The 19,537-nt window shown below is 44.0% G+C and overlaps 2 protein-coding genes across 8 annotated transcripts in view; one reads left to right on the top strand and one right to left on the bottom strand.

Moving 5' to 3' along the window:
- Positions 1 to 8,194: 8,194 nt before the first annotated feature.
- On the bottom strand, positions 8,195 to 15,901 carry PEG10 (paternally expressed 10; the record flags this gene model as incomplete). 2 transcript variants are annotated; one of them, XM_082472027.1, is made up of 2 exons in its annotated part: positions 15,628 to 15,887; positions 8,195 to 9,398 (listed from the first exon to the last, which is right to left on the bottom strand). In XM_082472027.1, exons 1-2 carry the CDS (start codon positions 15,630 to 15,632, stop codon positions 8,195 to 8,197), a joined length of 1,209 nt encoding a protein of 402 aa, XP_082328153.1. In that variant the 5' UTR covers positions 15,633 to 15,887. The 2 variants fall into 2 exon arrangements, 1 of the variants encoding a protein (XP_082328153.1); XR_014266423.1 differs by having other exon boundaries at positions 9,259 to 9,398; positions 15,639 to 15,901.
- A 142-nt stretch (positions 15,902 to 16,043) lies between these two features.
- The window catches only part of SGCE (sarcoglycan epsilon), a 67,283-nt gene continuing 63,789 nt past the window's right edge, over positions 16,044 to 19,537 (top strand). The window contains exon 1 of one of the 6 annotated variants that reach the window (XM_082471947.1): positions 16,044 to 16,249. In XM_082471947.1, coding sequence (XP_082328073.1) covers positions 16,141 to 16,249 — 109 coding nt within the window. In that variant the 5' untranslated portion in view covers positions 16,044 to 16,140. The remainder of the gene's footprint in view (positions 16,250 to 19,537) is intronic. The other 5 variants (XM_082471944.1, XM_082471946.1, XM_082471943.1 and 2 more) reach the window with 5 other exon arrangements.

The raw sequence follows: 19,537 nt of genomic DNA on the forward strand, positions 1-19,537 counted from the left end.
TCTTTGTTCACACAGCTCCTGGGGTTCAGCTTTGGATTTGGCCCAGCCTCTGCATGTAGGTCGCCTGAGGGCATCTCTTCTTCCCTCAGACAGGAGGGGGTTAAAGGAGCAGCTGATTAGGGGGCTCTGGCTCCCTCAGGCCCGGGGAGGGAGGGGTACGGATTCGGGGCGAGCCTGCGGTGGCAGAGGCTGGCAGGTCGTTGCACCAGCCTGAGACGTGCCGTGTATTCTCCTGGGGAAGTTGTCCCTGGGTCACGGGACCCTGGCAGTGGCGGGCTGCACAGGCTCCTGGGAGGGGCAGTGTGGTTAGTGACCTGTGCTTGCACACAGGCTTCTTGGTGGCGGCAGCAGCAGCCTTAGCGTCTCATGCCCGTCTCTGGGGTCCGCGCTGATAGCCGCAGCTCGTGCCCGTCTCTGGAGCTCCTTTAAGCAACGCTCTTAATCCCCTTTCCTCATGCACCAAGAAACAAAAGAGGCACAAAAAAGTCTCTTGCCTCTTCTGCAGCTCCAGACTTTTTCCCGGACTCCCTCCTGGCTAGCCGTGGCGCACTAGCACCCTTCAGGCTGTGTTCACACAGCCAACCCCAGTCCTCTCCCTGGGGTCCGACCTCCGAAGCCCGAGCCTCAGCTCCCAGCCCCCGCCCACCCCGGCGGGTGAGCAGACAAGCCTCTCGGGCTGGTGAGTGCTGCTCGGTGCCGATCCTCTGTGCAGGAATCTCTCCCCTTTGCTCTCTGCACCCCTGTTGCTGCGCTCTCCCCCATGGCTCCGAAGCTTCCCCCCTCCGCCCCCCACAGTCTCTGCCCACGAAGGGGCTTCCTAGTGTGTGGAAACCTTTCCTCCTTCACGGCTCCCTCCCACAGGTGCAGGTCCTGTCCCTATTGTTTTGTCTCTGTTTTTTCTTTTTTCTTTTACCCTACCCAGGTACGTGGGGAGTTTCTTGCCTTTTGGGAGGTCTGAGGTCTTCTGCCAGCGTTCAGTAGGTGTTCTGTAGGAGTTGTTCCACATGTAGATGTATTTCTGATGTATTGTGGGGAGGAAGGTGATCTCCACGTCTTACTCCTCCGCCATTTTGAAGCTCCTCTCCACACTTATTTATTATTTACTATTTATCCATCTAGATTCTTCTCTATATATATTCAAGAAAGCCAGGACACACACACACGTATTTATTTATTTACTTATTTATTTATTATTTATCCATGTAGATTGTTCTCTACATATATTCAAGGAAGCCAGAACATACACACACACACCTTTATTTATTATTTATTTATTTATCTATCTAGATTCTTTATATATTTTTTAAAAAGCCAGAAAATGAGTAAAGGGTGGGGGTTGGGTATTTAATTTCTCCAGGAAAATATTAGACGCTTGGGTAATAAGTTAGTTATCACATATTTTATAGGCGTGTTCTATATATTTTTTCATTATGTTGTGCAGTTCTTTATGAATTCAAAACCACTGGTCTTAGTTTTGATTGCCATTATGATTCCATGAATAATTTTGTTTACCCTCTTCTGCCATTAACTTCTTCCTTTTTGTAGTTCTTGATTTATCTGGAATTCATTAGTGTATTTTTTGAGGTATGGATCAAAAGCAGTTTTTCTCTGCATAATATTTAATTGCTTTTATTTGTTTTTATAATCTGTGTGTTTTCCCTTAAGTTTTGTTTAATCATGTGGTTTAGGAAGAGAGGTGGGGGTCAGAAGGGAGAGGAGTCTAGGTGTAACAAAACAGGGATGTATAGGGTACTTCAGTTTCCTTTCAAAGTGGTTTGGTTAATAGCTCTAACACCATATTGTCTACGTTATAAGTAACCCCCACCCCCCAAAGAAAGCATTTGTGTCCCACTACCAATTGTGCCAGTTCCACCCACCACCCAGCGCACCTTGGAGTCCTTGTGAACTCTGGGCTGGATGTGTAACTATTCAGGATAGTGTGCTTCCAAGGTGAGAGTTTTTAGGTTGTGTGTCCATCATTACCCCAGATCATTCCATTTAGTCATCGTCTCCCATTTGTAATTCCCAATAAACGACTGTGTTTATGTCATCACCATGTCACATAAACCCAGTAATTCTTCAAAACTGGCACATCATTAAGAGTCCCTTTTTCAGGTTTTCTTTTTCTAAGGAGGGGGGAAGCTGGCAATCTCTTGGTGTTTTTCTTCCAGTTTTATTGAGATATAACTGACATACGTAAGTTTCAGGTATGCAGTATAATGGTTTGACTTACATATATTGTGAAATGATTACCATTATACATTTAGTTCAGGTTTTCTATATGCAGCCTATTATTCTACAACTCTAATGTTACTATGTTTTGAAATTTGATGGGTTGAGTGCCTCATGAACCTCATTTGTCACTTTTCCTTAGATAACTTTCATCACTCTGATATTGTTTTAGTGTTACTTGGCATTAAAAACATCTGTATCCTAATTTCTCTGCACGTCATACCTGACTATATTTGGTAATTTTTTGTCCTCACTAAAGTTTTAATAATTTTCTATTAATAAACCTCAAATATTCCAAGTAAAATTTATATAAAAAAGTTTTATATGTCAGTAGAATCTCTTATTGTGTGGCTTTAATTTATATGTTAAAGTTTTGCAGTTTAAAAAGTTTTTTTATTATGTCCATAGAGTCACTATTAATTGTGTGGCTTTATTTTATACATTAACGTTTGCAGCAGGAATGATTTCATTGATTTCCTGGAGTATTCTGGGTAAATAATGGATACTGGGTTGCTTGATTGATGTATTCATTATACTACCCCCACCACTTCCCCACTTCCCCCCCATTCCCACCCCCCCCTTCCCATCCCCAACCCCATCCTCTAGACCCCCTACCCTCCTAACTCCTCCTTCTTCCTTCACCCTCCCTTCTCTCCACTCCTCCTTCCCCCTCTCCTCCCTTCCTCACCCCTCCCTCCTTTCCTCTTTCCCCCTCTCCCCCCTCCTTCCCTCCTTTCCTCCTTCCCCCTCTCCCTCTCCCCCTTTCCTGTCCTCCCCCCCACCCTATTCACTTTATGCCAGTGTATGCTGAAATGATCGAGACACAGTTTGCACTTAACCACTAAATCTTTATTGAATTTTTACTCTAACATCAATACAATATTAGTAAATAGAAACACAGAGTAAAGAGAAAACAGCAATAAAATGGGGAAGGGCAGGGAGGTGGGGCAGGAATAGGTAGGAGGTGTAGAGTTAGGGAAAAGGGGCAGGGGTAAGGAGGAGGGCTACTGACAGGGGCATAAGCAATGGTTCTTATTCATCACTTCCCTGTAACTTCCATGAATCTTTACCATCCATCATTATCAATTTCACTCCAGCAACAACTTCTTAAAGGGCATCTATCTATCCTAACTCTCTAAACGCTTTGCTTACAATCTCAATCCCTGGAGTGAATACCCAGGGCAGAGAAGCTCTATTAAATTATTTATCCAATCATCTTTGAACTTTCTCCCACTAGGTTTTTATCCGTGTTCAATAGCCCTAAAAAGATTGATCTCCCTGCAGTTCCCTCCAAATTTATTTGAAATCTTTAGGGGTAGCAATCATAGGGTAAGGGATCACAAGTAAGTACACATGTCCACTTACAGAGACATCTAATACGTTATATCATGCTTTTTAACTAATCCCACCCACTTAAGATTACTTAATAGTCCCTCCCACTCTAAAATACTTATGATTATATATATCCCCAATTACTTATACTGATTACACAAAGATACAAAAACAATGCAATTTTCCACAGACCAATTTGATAGCATTCTACAATCTGAAACAACAAAGAACTTTCAGTCCCTACAGATGTGCATTCTTTCTTTAAGATGAAAACGCAGCATGGTTCCCATCAGGCTCTTCATCTCTGCAGGTGGTCCTTTATCTCTGCCCAGGTCTTTCTAGCAGAGTGTTCTCTGTTGCCAATCTTGGAATTCTATCTGATGTTAGACATCTGTGGTGGATGATGACTGGATCAATTCAGGAGTCCAAGAGGTACCTGCAAACTTAAACAGAAATCCAGACTGCACTATGTAGATGTGCCCCTCTTATTTTGTGCACCTGCAAGTTCACTGTGCTAGCTCACATGATTTATTCCAACTAATTCTCCATTTTCCAGTATCTAATACAAATACCTCATTGCTCAAACTAAATTGACCCTTCAGAAATGTATGTAAACTTCCTCCGTTTCAAACAACCTAGCATGGTGACCTTAGCTAGTTCTCTCCACGTCCGCCTAACAATGGGAGCTTATACCTTCTTCCTTGATTTTTTTTAATTAACACTGAAAATTTGGGCCAAAAGTCAATCAATTTTGCCAATTTGTTTCAAAAGGTAGACTGTTGGCTTTGCTTAATAATTTTGATGTTTTAATTTACTTATCTCCTTTGTTTCTATTTTGCTCCCTTTCCACCTTCTTTAGAGATTTAATTCTTTGCTTTCCCCTTTCTGATGAATAAGGCATTTTGTTGGGAAATGCCAAAAAAATCGTATTCAATTGAAGTCGATCAACAGCAATGAAATAAATCACATGAGCGAAAGGAAACTTAATAAAATTCTGATTCTACAGAATAAATTTGAGATTACTTATCCTTAACACCTACACTTCTAGATAGCATATATAGCTGTAGAGCATAGTACACACTGCCAAACAGGTTTTCACAAGCTTTACGAAACAGCCGAAAGCGTGTCAGGGACTTCGTCCATGAGTTGTTCACCCACACCACCATGCTCTCCCTGACAGCTGTTGTTGCCACATTTCCAGACTTCTGCTTGTAGTGATGGCAAATGTCCATGTGCACATGCCGGGGCTGCAGACAACAGCCCATTTCTAGGCCCTCTGCAGTTTGAAGATCAATTGACAACTGTAAATCTGACACAGAACAACTTAAATTCAAATGTATGGAGGATGGATTGGTATCTGAGGTAAACTGAAGTGACGCTTCAAAAAGTCCAGAAGCACAAATGCACCATTTAAAAAGTAATTACTCTAAAACACGAGTGACTGACAAGCTTTCTGCTTCCATTGGAAAAAAAAGGAAAAGTTGTTTTGAATTAAATAGCCAATTAGGTATCTTCCTTGAATTTGTATATCATTTTGTGTGAGTTTTTAAAGGCCCAATCAAAAATAATTGAAATTATGGATGATGTTAAAACAGAAGTTTGAAGATGAACATGATGAACTATTATACAGGTACTCCAGTTCTGAGGAGCCTCTCATTCACAGTGTTGTAAGAGTTCACAGTAAAGAAATATTTTACACTACCTTACTTATCAATTTTAATTAATTTAACAATAAGACTTGGATAGTACTTTGTAATTCAATGGAAATAACTTTTGAAAGCAGAGTCACCACTTTAAAACACTGTTAAAAGGACACTATCAACCTACAGCTAAAACTTTTAAGTATCTAAACATGCAAGGATAAGGGTGGGTGATAATATGTGAAAGATGATGTTGATGAAAAGTGAAACTTCACCATTAGACTCCTCTTCATGACAGGCAATTTGAAATATACACCATGTTGTTTTTCTACTGCTCAAACTGTTGGAGACTGTGTGTTGAAACACATGCTCCGAGAAGCCTGCCAAGAAGCCAGCAAAATAAAGAGTCTCGGCAGCCAGGCAGGAAGGATGACACAAATCCTGCAGCAGGGTTAGTGGCAGTAGTAAACAGAAAGAGAGAGGTTAGCCAAACAGTTCAAGGTAGTAGCAAGGGACCAGGCTAAAGGAAGTCAGGCAGTCCCAGGTTAGCACAAAGCGTCCAGGAGACACCAGCTGATGTCACTGGATTGAAGACAACTCTTGTGTTGTCTGTTGCTTTGAGTTGCTTTTGGAGGCCTTTCATTCCTTGGCAGCTTATCGGCTCCATCCCCTAGAGGGTGCTAAAATCATTCCCCCTCCCTAAGCATCCTAGTGCTACAGTCTAGTGAGGGGACTGATGATGAAATGCCCAGATAGATGTATATGGAGGCAGAGACATGGATAGATGCTCCCAAGACTTCAGGTGATGCTCTTCCAGCCAATCAACAACGCTCTTAAAAATTCTTTCTGAAGTTCCAGGTCAAGGTGGTAACATTAACTTTGAGTCTCCCCTTTAAGAGCTGGGTACGGGGATTTAGGAGTCCTTTTGATTTGCTACTCGTTAGCCCTCATACATGACTGAGAGGTGATCACATTTCACAAACATCTAACACACCTGGAGCCACTAATAGTCTCTGGTTACCAGGTTTAAGGTTTTGTGGAAGCCACTGCTGGCATGGTGATGGTAAGGTGTTGTGACAAAGCCAGAGTTATTGGGTACATGTGATTTGCACCAGGATGTGAAGGCACACTCAAACATGCCAACGTCCATCTGAGCGTACTTCCTTCCGAGGCCTGAGGTGTTTCTGTTGCAGGGGTTTTGCCTGCTCCTGGGGGAACCAGTCGAGTTGCTGCTCCTTGCGTCATGAAAGTGGAGTTTGAAGATGGTGAAGTTTCAAAGGGTGCAGCAAAAGAATCATGGAAGCCGTTTCACACTGCACCAATAATTGTGGCTTCCTTAATAAGGCCTCGGTCCTCCAAAGATGTAAAGAGAGTACCGAAACTGCAAGAAAAGTCATGTCCTCCTCCTCCTTGTCTCCCCCTCCATAAAGAAAACAGCATTTCCTGTGTTTGCATCAGCTTCTCAGTAACTATTAAATGAGGAACCTGGCAGCCAATAATCAATATGGTGACAGAGGTTTCAGCAGGTAAAACCCAGGCTTCCAGGGTTCGCTGGGAAGTAAACTTATTACGAATTTTAATTAGATTGGCAGTTAAGGTGGAAAACAGAGATAATTTGTTGGTAAATATTTTGTCACTCCCACCAAACAGTGGAGGTCTGTTGGTGCTTTAGGATGTGCCCCAGTCCAGGGTGGCCCTGACCTTCTGTAGCCGTTTCAGAGAAAACCTGTGCCTCAGGTTGGTCTGAAGGTGCAATAGCCCAATTTAGCACGCAGTCACTGATTGAGAAGCTGAACAGGAGTTCATTTCGAGGGCAGAGATCCTGAAGGACATGATGCGTATTTACATGGTGCTGTAAGACGGCGGTGGCGGCGGCGGTGGGGGTGGCGGCGGCGGCTGCGGCGGTGGGTACTGGGGCACCGGTGGCTGGCGGTACCAATGCGGATTCCAGGTGATCATCACAGGGACATAGAGCGATCGCCCCTGTCCATCTCGCCCCACGGGGTACCAGGCAAATCCTACCGGGTAGGTCGGGTACGTGGCATATGCAGGGTAGGTCGGATATCCTGGTATTTGAGGTACGTATTCAGTGTACGTCGCCAGGTGAGCTTGGTCTTCTAAATTTGGAATAGAGAGTCGAGGATACTGATTCTGGATGGTGAAATTGTTGGGAGCTCGGCAGTCGTAAGAAACTTGCAGTTTCCACCCCCTTTTCACTTGGAGAACTTGGGCTCCGTTGGGTGCGACGGTGGGAGTAATGAGCCCATCTTTCACGTTTCGGGCCACAAAATCTCGCAGAGCTGCCATTTCGGGTTCCGACAGTGAGTACACGTGTCCGCTGGGAATACTGTGTGCTCCAGGGATCATTTCTATGCTGGGGTCAACCAGACGGTGGTCTGGGTAGACGTTTTCATCTACTGGAGTGTACACATTCTGGACGTAGTAATACCTCACGGGTTGGTAAACTCTGTATCCTTCCACCGGGTAATAGAATGATGGTTGTGCTGGTGGTGGGAGCGGGGGTGGTATCGGAGAGTACATCCGGCAATGGTATCGGCAATATTCGGAATCGAAGACGATCGATCGGGTGCTCCACGTGATGTTGGGATCGTGCGTGCTCAGCCAGCGCACCCCTAGGACGATGGGGAAGAACGGAGACTGAGTCACATCGAATGACAGCACCTCACGGTGATCTCCCAAGTCGACGATCAGGTCGTGCGTTTCGTGGACAACTGGGCCCGATGCTATGGGACGTCCATCAATCGCTTCTACAAGTATTGGCCAGTCCTTGACTCTCAGAGGAATGCCATTCTGGGCAACGTATTCGTGATCAATGAAGTTGCCGGAAGCACCAGAATCGATCATGGCTCGGACAAACAGGGTGTGTCTGCCCGGAAGATGAATCTGGAGCATCACTTGCAAGTGTGGCGATGAAGCAGCATCATCTTGTGGGGACCTTATTAATTCCGGCCCGGTCGCTGAAGGTCCCTCTACAGCGGGGCCGGGGAGTTTCCCGCCGGCGAAGCCTTGGAGGCCTTGGCAGGACAGTTGTCGGCGTAGTGACCTCCATTCCCACAGTAGAGGCACAGGTTCAGCTTTCGGCGTCTTTCTTTTTCTTCCTGGGTCAGGCGCATGCGGGCACCTCCCACGGGCTCGGTCGGATCTACCTGGTGGTGGCTGTTGACGTGAGGTATCACCAGCGCACGTGGCGGGGAGCGCGGTTTGCGGGCGGCAGCTGCCCGGGCCAGCCTTCTCTCAATGTGGATGCACTGGCCGATCAGTGCGGACAGCGACTTGGCGACTTCGAGGCGCGACAGCTCCGCCTGAATGTGGTCGCTGAGGCCCTCGTGGTACTGGTCAATCAGGGCAGGCTCATTCCAATCCAGGTCCTGTGCGATCATCTGGAAAGCGTTGGAATAGTCGATGACTGACCCCATGCCTTGGCGCAGACGTCTGATCTTGCGTTTGGCAGCCTCGCGCCGCTGAGGGTCTTCAAAGACGTGCTTCATTTCGGTCATGAAGGCTGGGTAGTTGTGCATCAGGTAGTGGGATCGCTCGAGCTTGGCGGAGGCCCAGCGGGCAGCACGGCCGGTCATCATGCTTGTCACGAAGCAGACGCGCACGCGATCAACGGAGAAATCTCTGGTGCTCTTTTCCATGAAGAGCTGGCACTGGGCCATGAAAGGCACCAGCATGTCTGGGTTGCCGTCGAACTTCTCGGGAAGGTCTTCTGGGCTCTCCTCCTCGATCGGAGTGGCTGGGGCGGCAGCGGCTGCAGCTCCGCAGAGCTCAATGTCATCTTCCTCCTCCTCAGGGGCGGGCTCCACCTGCTCGCGGAGGGAGGTGTTCTCCTCCGTGAGTTTCTGTACCTGGTTCTGCAGGTTGTTGTTCTCCTCAGACTGCTTCATGACCTTCTCTCTGAGGTTGTTGATCTCTTCAGAGAGATCCTCCCGCCTTCGTTCGGCCAGGTTGGGGTTGTACTGGCCCCTCTGGCCGCTGCAGGGGGAGCTGGAGGGGGAGGCAGGATCGTTGGGGGGAGGAGGAGGAGGAGGAGGTGGGCAGTCGGGCCCCAGGGTGAGAGGTGGGGTGGGAGGAGACCTCCCAGGTGTAGCTTCACTCCGGTGGGGATGGAGGCCTGGGTCCTGGCCTCCTCTTCCACCCTTTCGCCTTTTGGTTTTCAGAAGCTTTTTGTTTCTGTAAGTGAAGACAGAAGCATAAATTCAACATATACATTTAAAGCACCACAGTACGAAGATTTTATCATTTAAAGTATCTACTAAAGTACTCTAAATACATGCGCATTTAAAGCATCTCTTTGTTCTACTTGCTCACATCAATAGTTAATAAACAGACAAAAGCCCTGCAAAAAAGATATTAATCAATAGGACAGTAGATAATGAAAAGCAGCCTACTTTTTGATGTCCAAATGACTTTTTCCTCCTCAAGAATCATCTGTTCATCATGATTCAACAATACACAACTATATCAACAGCACTATTACCTTTACTGACAAATAAAGAATGAGGAGACACTCCAAACAAGATGTTTTATAGAGAGCAGAGCAAGAAACTTTCAAGCAAAGATTGATAGTGGAAAAGTTACACAAAATAAAGTCAAAATTATAACTGTTTATTATTAGAAAAGTTACCTGAAAAGTTGCTACTATTCCAGCCAATAGAAAACCAAGAAAAAGAAGGGGGGAGGTGAGTTAAAAATCACAATGCCTGTATTCATCAACCTTGGGGGAGAGGGCCACTCTGGCCCACTGTCGCGACCCTGATCCACCTCTACAGAGAAGGTAACTAGTCATCAAAACAAACAACAACTGCCACCAAACCAGTGGGATTGTCTAAATTACTTTTCGGACCGTAATTTGATTTCCCAAAGAGAATTCCCTTTGGGACAGAAATGGCAATGAGTAGCAACCTGTGTATATCAATTTCCCTCCTTATTATGAAGTCAATCAACAAGTATCAATTGACATCTCCTAGGAGTAGCTGGGCTGTAAAATGGGACATTCAAAGAAGCCCAATAATAGTATACCTCAAACTTATAATAAGGATTTAATTAAATAATGCAGGTAAAGCACATAGTGAGTATTCAATAACTGTTAGCTGATATTAATAAAGTTATTAATAAAGAACAGAAACTTTAAATTTCTGTGTGATGAGGCTGCGATTAAAATAGGGAGGGGCTGCAACTATGGCAACCTGGGTATGCAGATCCCACTAAAGATACTAATTTTTTTTTTTTTTTTTAAATACTGCGTTGGTCAGACAAATCCAGGGCCTCATTAGACTTTCAGGTCACCAGTGTGCAATCCCAGGTTTTTAAACAAGGTTTGTCAGTACAGCCCCACCCAAAAGTTTGTAATTTAGAGTGGGATAGGTCACTCCTAGCCGGGTGAGTGACTGTGTGTGTGGGGGGGGAGGGGACGGGGGGGTTAAATATCCTAATTATGGGTAGGGTGACAATAAATCACACATATGATAAATCAGCACACAGGGCCTGTGTACTTCCTGGAAATAGGGTTAAAGTCATTTAGAGTAATTATTTTAACACTTTGATGATTTTTTTAATGGGCATCAAATTCTCATATTTGGAAAACTCTAGGAAAGTGCTCAAAAGTTTAAAAATATAATATGTAAAGCAGGCAGACTGCCTATTCACTACATTTTAACTTGGCAGTCCTGGTCACCTGCTCCTCTCTGACCCATCAAAACAAAAAATGGACACCAAATTAATTATGTTATAAAGCCACAAAGATAAACGTGTTATTCAGAGAAGTTAGGTGAAAAATAGCTAATGTTTCAACCAATAGTGTACAAGGGAAAAAAAAAAAATAGGTGATGGTAATCAAACATGATGCCTGGTTGTAGAGAAATACCCCTTCCTCCTTCCTTCCTAAGACCCCTCCTCATTCTTTAGGCCCCTCTCCTGCCCCAGCCCTGCCATCCACAGGCATTTTCCCTTATGCCCTGGGCTATTGGTATGGCCTCTTCAAGGAGTGGCTATACAGCAAGTACAGTCCTTAAGGGACAGAATTACTGTGCCATTTTAATAGTTTTAAATGCTACTTAATTACTTTAATAGCTTAGGCTATGGAAACAACTAATAGTTGACATGCAAGATAAAATCTTCAAGTTTAGAAAAAAATCAGAAGATATAATTAACACATCATAGCCTGTGACATTGTTTCATTTCCAGCTGCTTAAAGACAATTATATTGGTGACACTCAGAATATGAGGTCACAAAATAATGCAATTTTTATTAATTAAACTTAAGAGTTTTAATGTCCCATTAAAAAGCAACTAATAAGCGCAGGTCAGGTGACTCAGGTGTCACTTCTGTCATCAAGACACTAATACTTTAAAAACTTAGAGACAAGACTTCTGAAAAGGCATTCACAGCATGGCCTGGAGCAGCGTGACCCAGGTCAGGAAGGTTAACAACCTATATGTCAATCACAGTCACTGGGGTGGGCTTTAATGAGGCCCAGGTCTGATGGTTTTCACATCTGCAAAACACAATAATAGGAGAGAAATAACAATACATTAGGAAATCAGCAAACAATCACTGTATTGTTTATGGAAACAGAAGATCAATAAGAGTTTAAAATTCAAATGCTTTTGGTGACAGGAAGGTAATATAAAGGTGAGAAGAGACTGGAGATAGGAAAACAGGAAGGGGCTGCAACTATTTAACTTGGGGATGCATACCACACACACCCCCCCCTGCCGCCCCACAATCTTTTAATTCTTGTAAAATTTTTAAATACAGTGCTGGTCAAAGAAATTCAGGGCTTTTTTTGACCTACGAGATCACCAGTTTGAGGCGCTTAACTTTTACCAATATCAGGCCTAAGGCCTCCACCCCCGGGGTTTGTAATTTTGGGGTGGGAGTCTTAAGTCCTAAAAGAGTTAACTGCCCAGAACAGAGTCATTTAACCATTAAAAGTGATAGGGCAGTGGGCAGGCAAGTCAACAGTGTAAGTAAAGTTTACAAATGTTTAAACAGCAATTGGAGCACCAGTTAACATGGGAACAGGAGAACGGTAACTTGATTTGAATATAGGACTACGGCTCCTTAAACACCCCCTTAGTAGGGGCTGGACTGGGGAGGTGGGTCAAGGGGCCCAGTGCCTAAAAGCTGGAAGGACACACAGCATTAAAGCTAAGCTCCCTGGGACAGATGCCACCTTTACACATGAAAAAGAGTTCAGTATTACTCTATTTAAGAAGTAAAGACATTTGCTTCATCTTTGACTCTTCACAATGACTTTGAAACTTTCTATCCCCCGCAACCCCCCTACAAACACACCAAAGTGCAACAAAACCCACCATACATTAAACATCACACTAGTAAATGACACTTCATTAAACAGTGCTTAATTGTTTTACATTTGCAAATGTCCATATTTCTTTTTGAGAGCTATGAGTACTATTTGTGAAATGCAAATTCTAATAATATGCACATTTTTCAAACCATTGTTTTTGAACCTCTTTAAAATGCAGACACAAATTCCAAAGAGAAGAGGGGTCAGGGTGGCAAGGTGGGTAAAAGGGGCCTGGGGACTTACTGAAAGGTGTAATTATGATTAGCACATGTTATCCATAGATTGTATACTTGTTGGGGGCTGGGGGGAGGGGTGATTGGTGGGGTGTGACAGGTTTTTGGGAGCCAGTGCTTCTAAATGCCCCTGTAACAGTCCTGGCTTATGGTTTCTAATATATGGAACCAGGTTTTAAAATTTCTTCATTTAGTTAGAAACATAAATAGCAGATTGGCAGTTAACTATAAATTTGTTTTATATAGACATTTTTAAATGCCAGCTAAAACCTTCAATCTATATTTTCTCATGTAACCACTCTGTTACGTTACACAAATTTTAAATGATAATTACGTACCATTAAATAATCCACTTGCCCCAAATTTAAATAATTAGCTTTTGCTTTTTAGTTTATAAAAAAGCTAATTATTTTGAGTGTTTTGAATTAATTTAGCTGCTTTGAATTATAATTACTGCTTACATTATTGGAGCTTAAAAATGCTCTTTTTTTTTTTTTTCCAAGATCCTGTTAAATGAGAGAGAGATAAGGCAAGCAATGTCTTGGACAACCCAGGACAGCAAAACACCATAGGAAATAGCCAGGAGCAAAAAACCAGAAAACAACTGCAGACACCAAGGAAGACACTGAATAAACCAGTTTACTCTGGTCATTTAACACTTATTTAATGAACAGGTGTTCATTAAATTGTGCCTACAATGTGTCAGGCACAATTATGTAGGCAAGTTAGCCAGGGCTAATCCCCTAAAATTCCAAGAAAAAAATCCAGATAAACACCTCATCCTCGCTCAGAGGCCAAGCCAGTAGCACCAACAAAGTCACTTAAAACTCCTGTGAAACAAAGTTCAAGTTGTTCTTTATTTTGTAGCCACCAAAGCATCTGATTCCAGTAGGTCCCACCAAAAAGGTCCACTAGTGTGTCAAAAAAAACTTGAGTTCTTTAGTTTTAAAAAATTAAACTTTTAATTTTTTAAGATTTAAAAAACCTTAAAATTTAATGATGTTAAAAGTATTTAAAATGTTTTATTTTTCATTTGCAGCAAAAACATTTAGCTAGATTGCCTTTAGAGGCGCCAGCCACGTCAGCTTGGAAGCACCCTTCATAAGCCACTATCAGGAGTTTAATTGTGGGATTATGTTATTTAACATATGCAAAGTGCTTATTAATGCCATGTATAATTACTATTGTTGTTAATTGTTCTTATTATTCTTATATTTATTAGACACTGGTGGATAAAAAGCAAAACGGGCGCAGAAGAGAAACCGCAGCAGCGAAACCGCAGGAGAGCTGGGCTGTGCAGCCAGGCGCAGGCAGCGAAGACGCAGGCGCAAAGGAGGGGTACCTGATGGGAGGGGGGGGGGGGCTCACACTGCGCAGGCGCAGGTGGGCCCTGGAGAGGTGGGGCCATAGGCCAGCCCAGAAGAGGCTGGTTCAGGGCGGGGCCAAGTTTTGAGAGGTGTGGTCTGGAGGAGCCACTCCAGAGAAGGGGGGGCTCAGAGGGAGGAAGGGTCTAGGGGAACCGCCTCAGAGGAGGCGGGCTCGGGGAGACGCGGGGTCTGGGGAGGCAAGGTCTAGAAGGCGCGCTCCGGGAAGGCGCGCCGCAGAGGAGGCGCGCTTTGAGTAGGTGCTGGGAGGTGCTAAGCCTGTTCTGAGGAGATACTGCAGAGAAGGCGCGCTAGGATGGGCGGGGCAGGTCTGAGACTGGCTGCATGCCTCTCCCAGGATTCCCCCCTCCCCAAGCCCCTCCCACCAGCCTCCAACAGGCAGATTCATTTCATGCAACAAGAGCAATCACCCCCAGATCCAATCCCCCCACCACCACCCCGCGCCTTCCAAGACTAAGCAAACCAACAGTTTCCACAAACTGTTGCTGGACGCCAATTCGCGCCACCACTACAACTATACCGCCACTTCAATCAAGCGCAACTAGGCAAGGCAGCCCGTTCTGCCACCACCAAAAGATTTTTTACGCTCAAGTCAGCGCCCTTCCACTCCACTGCCATAGCAGGAATGGTGTGGGCAGAATGTTAAACACTAATTTTTGCCCAGGGCTCCATTTTGTCTAACAGCACCATCATGCAGAGAACCGTCCTGTAGAAAAACATAGTGGGAGCCATTCCAAAAGGTGTGTAAGAGACAAAGGGTGGGGTTCCTCCAAGAAGACAGAGTAATCTTACTCTTCAGTTCATGTGTGCTTCAGCTGGTTTCTTTGTAGCGCAAAACAGTGCAGCTTGTGTACCTCTGCAGCTATTATTACTTTGTAGCGCATTTTAGGTGTAAATTGTTCCACAGCTCATGTACCTCTGCGGTTCCTGTCTTGTAGCGCAATGAAGCGCTGTTGTGCTAATCGTTATCATTTTTGTAGCGCTGACCTTTCTACAGCTCAGATTTTGTAGCGCATTTAGAGCGCAAACCAGTCATCAGTCTGCGGCTCACATATCGTTGCAGTTCATACTGGTTTTAGCGCAAAGAAGCATCCATCAGTCTGTAGCGCATTGAAGCGCCCATCCGTCCGTAGCGCATTTGAAGCGCTCATCAGTTTGTAGCGCATTTGAAGCGCCAATTAGTTTGTAGTGCACATCACTTTGCAGCGCATTCGCAAATTGGTCTGTGGTTCATGTCCGTCTGCAGCTCATGTTTGTCCACAGCTCATATGTGTCTATAGTCCGTATCTGGACTTAGGTTCTGGAAATCAAAGCCCTGAAGGCTAGGTTTCTCCATGCAGTTTTGGGGCACAGCCAGTGAAGGCGTGACAAGGTGTGCGTGGAGACATTCCGGGCGCTACTCCATCTCCCGCAGCTCCCGATTAGAAGGGGGAATGAATGTGATCTTAAAAAAAAGAAACATCCTCACCGCATACTCACCACGCGAGGACTCCTCTGCGAAGACACTAAGGACGGGGTCCCACACCTGTGCCAGGCGTGGGCTCCGCTGGGTGCTCGGCAGCCCGGAGTGGCTCCGGACGCGAGCCCGCTCAGCGGACCTTTCGCGAGGCTCGGTGGTCCCTCTTCGCTGGTCTCCTCAGGTCGTAGTCAGGTTTCTTCGACACACACCAACCGAAGTTGAAGCGCGTGTATCGAGAGCGCCGACTGGGAGCCTTATATAGGCTGAACCGAGGAGGGGGGCGCCAAATCCCAGCGTGCTCCGCGGGTTAGGGGGGCGGAGGGGGGAGCGGGGGCGGAGGGGATGGGGGATGGGGGAGATGGGGGGTGGGGGCGATGGCCATGCTACACTGGCCCGCCGCTAGAGGGAGCACGGGATTAAGGAGGGGGTGCAGGATGCTGATGCTGAACTGGCCAAGCTGGGAGGAAAGAAGAAAGGGAGGGGAGGGGAGAATCGAGGACGGCCGGCCTAGGCAGGCCAAGAATGCAATTGCCCTGGTGGTGGGAGCTGGGAGACCCTTGTGCTTGGACGGGACAGTGTCGGGGGACACGCAGGATGAGCCCCGCGACCACTGGCACCTTCTTGCTGACAGGTTAGTGGCCCGCGCGCGACGGGAGGTGCTGGGGCCAACAGGCCGCCGCCTCCCCATCCCCCGCCCGGGTTTTGGGTACCCGGGTGCATTTTCTGGGCATCAGCCCCTCTTGCTGCGGAATCCCCGGTGCACCCCTCCTCCAGGACGCCCCGCACCCCACTTCCCGGGCCCTGTGCGCCCCCTACCAGGCTTGACCCCTGGCCTTTTTTCTGCGCGCCCCCACGGGCCCCTCCCTGCCCAGAGGCGCCGAAATTCCATCTCCAATTTCCATTCCCGTTGCTCCCCACCCACCCCCAGCAGTCCTGGTGGTGAACCTCTCCCGATCCCTGCCTCAAAGAGCTGGGGGTCGTTGACCACTTGTGGGGGGGTGGTGGCTTACCCCGCGAATGGGGCTCTGCAGCCCAGAGGCGAGCCGTAGGAAATGGGTGTCAAGCTGCGCCCCCCTCTACACAAACGCATCTTTTTTTCCTTTTCTTGAATCCGGTCTGGAGAGAACACAGAAATGTGCATTTGAAACGCCTAATTCTCCCCTCTTTCTAAGCGAATTTCTCGGCGATGGAAATCTCGTTTTTCTTAGGTTTTTTCTCTGCGGAGCAGGGAAACGGAATCATGAAACGCTAGGAGCCAAACAGGGTGTTGAGGTCAGGGTTAACCTCGGCTGGGGGCCAGAGATGCTGCAAACAGAACGGTTTGCCCCACCAAGTGCACTATTTCGAGAAAGCAAAAACAATTAGAAACAGCTGTGGATGCCTCCAGTGTAGTTGGCGGGCTTCGGAGGCTCCCAGCTACGGCCTTGTGGTGGTGATTACGAGGTTTACGCAGAGACCTAGATCTCTCTGCAACATTACATTTTTCTAAATCTTGTAGGGTGAATGAATACATTTAGTCACGGTTACCGCACGTTTAATCCTTTGAAGCGTGTTGCCGAGATTCGGCCGCAAATATTTGTGTATATTTATACGTATAAACATTTATTTTACGTTAGAGAAAATTGCAATGAGTTACAAGACTTTAAAATACTGATGAGGAAGGATGCTGGAAAAAAAGCCTTAACGTGGGTTTCCATTTAAGTGCCTCAAAGTGTTAGGCACTGAGAAAAGGGACAATCTGTTGATAATCTTAGTAAAAGAAGTTTAAAATGAAAAACCAATTGCGTACAACTGAGTGAGGTTCCTGAAACACAGATGAGACACATTTGTATATAAAGGCTAAAACTGAGCATATTTCAGTAACATTGCTATAGATTATTTATACATAGAGGATAGATAAGAATTTGACCCATTGTAGGAGGATAGATAAGAATTTGACCCATTGTAGATGATACGATGGCAGAGATCTCAGTTAAAGCAAGCCTTTCTAGGAGTAAACAAAACTGTAGCACATTTATTGAGATTCTACTTTTTAATCAGAAATAAAATGTTGACTGTCAGATATGTGAATGAATGAAGTGCAAATTTCCAACACTGAAAGATATTTTTCTAGGAAGTTGGGTGAACATAATTATACTGTTTAGAAGTGCCTAGTGCCTTTTAATGTTTAGGATATTCACTCTTTTCTGCAATGTAGAATAATTTCAGGATTTCTTATGTATGCTAGAGTACTGTTCTGGTGACCACCGGATTGTCAAATTCTTAGCATTTTTTAATCCAGGAAAGTTACTTCATCTACTTGTTTGTTAACTGATAGACATTCTTTTTTCTAAAAAATGAAATTAAAAAATAGTATAGGTGATAGAGAAAATTCAGGTTTAAAAATCTATCCCAAGACTTTAAAAGTTTGAACAAGTTTGAACCTATTTGAATTTTTATTTCAAAATGTTAGCCAGGATTTTTTTGGCGGGGGGGGGGGGGTTGAAAAAAACCCCAGCTTTAGTATTATCCTTATCATAATAAAAGTAATTCCTATTCATTGTACAAAATTTAGGGAAGAAAAACTCCAGAAAACTGGAAAAAAAAAATCAAGAAGAAAATCAAGATCACCTGTAATCTCTTCATCCTGTGATAACCCCAGTAAACATTATGGGCTCTACTTTATCTATGCATATATATGTGCCTAAATAATATACATTTTTCACAGAGTTGCACATGTATAATTTCTAAAAATTGAAAATGGGATCAAATTAATTTCCTCCATTTTTTCTCTTCAAGGAGCCTTAACTATCTAAATAACATTAAATTTGCAGAGTTTTTTAAAAGGAAATAGTATTAATTACTTTTTCTAATTAAAATTTTAAATGAACAACATTAGTATGCAAATATTTAAAGCCAAAGAATAGAGAGTTTTCTCTGATCTCACTATTCTAACATATACATAGTAATCATTTGGTATATTTCCTCATGTTTTTTATTCTTCTACATATGAAATAATTTTTGCTCAGAAATAGATTTTTCTAAGGAAAAAACAACATCAGTAGATAAGTAGTTTTGATAAAACTTTTTAATCTAAAGCAACAAAACAATGTTAAACATTAAAACAAAAGTACAATGTTAATAGATAAATACTTGAGATAACATGTTACCTAAAACAACAAAACTGCATTTAAAACCACCCCCCCAACTTAATAGACAGGAATTTAAAACACTTTCTTGACATTTGTTATCATAAGTGAATTTTGGATTTTCTCAGATATTTGTTGCCATTGTTGTTTGTTTCTTACCCGTTTTGCACAAGATTACACGCAAAGCAAAAAGAGGTGCTAATGTGCATTATATACTTTATCAAATAATAACTGGGCATTGTATCTGAACATTTTAACTATTTTTATGAGAATTTCCTGTGGATCTATGAAGCTGTTGATTTACCACCTGTATTTTAACTTCTAGTGTAGTAGGAAAATTGTATTTCAAAACAAAGTGGGATTTTCACTTGTCAAATAATAGCTAGAGTTTCTAATTGGACATTTTACTTATTTAAGACAATTTGCCATGTATCTGTGAAGCTGTTGATTTGCCTTATATGTTTAGCTGAATTTCTTGGGTGGTGGGAAAATGGTATTCCAAGAAAATAAAGTTGAATTTTCACTTGTCAAATAATAACTGGACTTTCTAGTCGGACATTTTATCTATTTTAGATGATAGTTTGCTGTGGCTCTATGAATCTGCTGATTTACCACATGCATTTGGCTTACCTTTTAGTATATTAGGAAAAATTTATTTCTAACCAAAGTAAAATTTTCAGCTGTCAAATATTACCCGGACTTAGTACTTGATCATTTTATCCATTTATTATAAGAGTTTGCCATAAATCCAAAAACTGTTGATTTATCTCATATATTTAGTTTAAATTCTA

The sequence above is a fragment of the Balaenoptera physalus genome, assembly GCF_965194825.1.
Source record: "Balaenoptera physalus genome assembly, chromosome: 8".
In the NCBI taxonomy this organism is placed as follows: domain Eukaryota; kingdom Metazoa; phylum Chordata; class Mammalia; order Artiodactyla; family Balaenopteridae; genus Balaenoptera; species Balaenoptera physalus.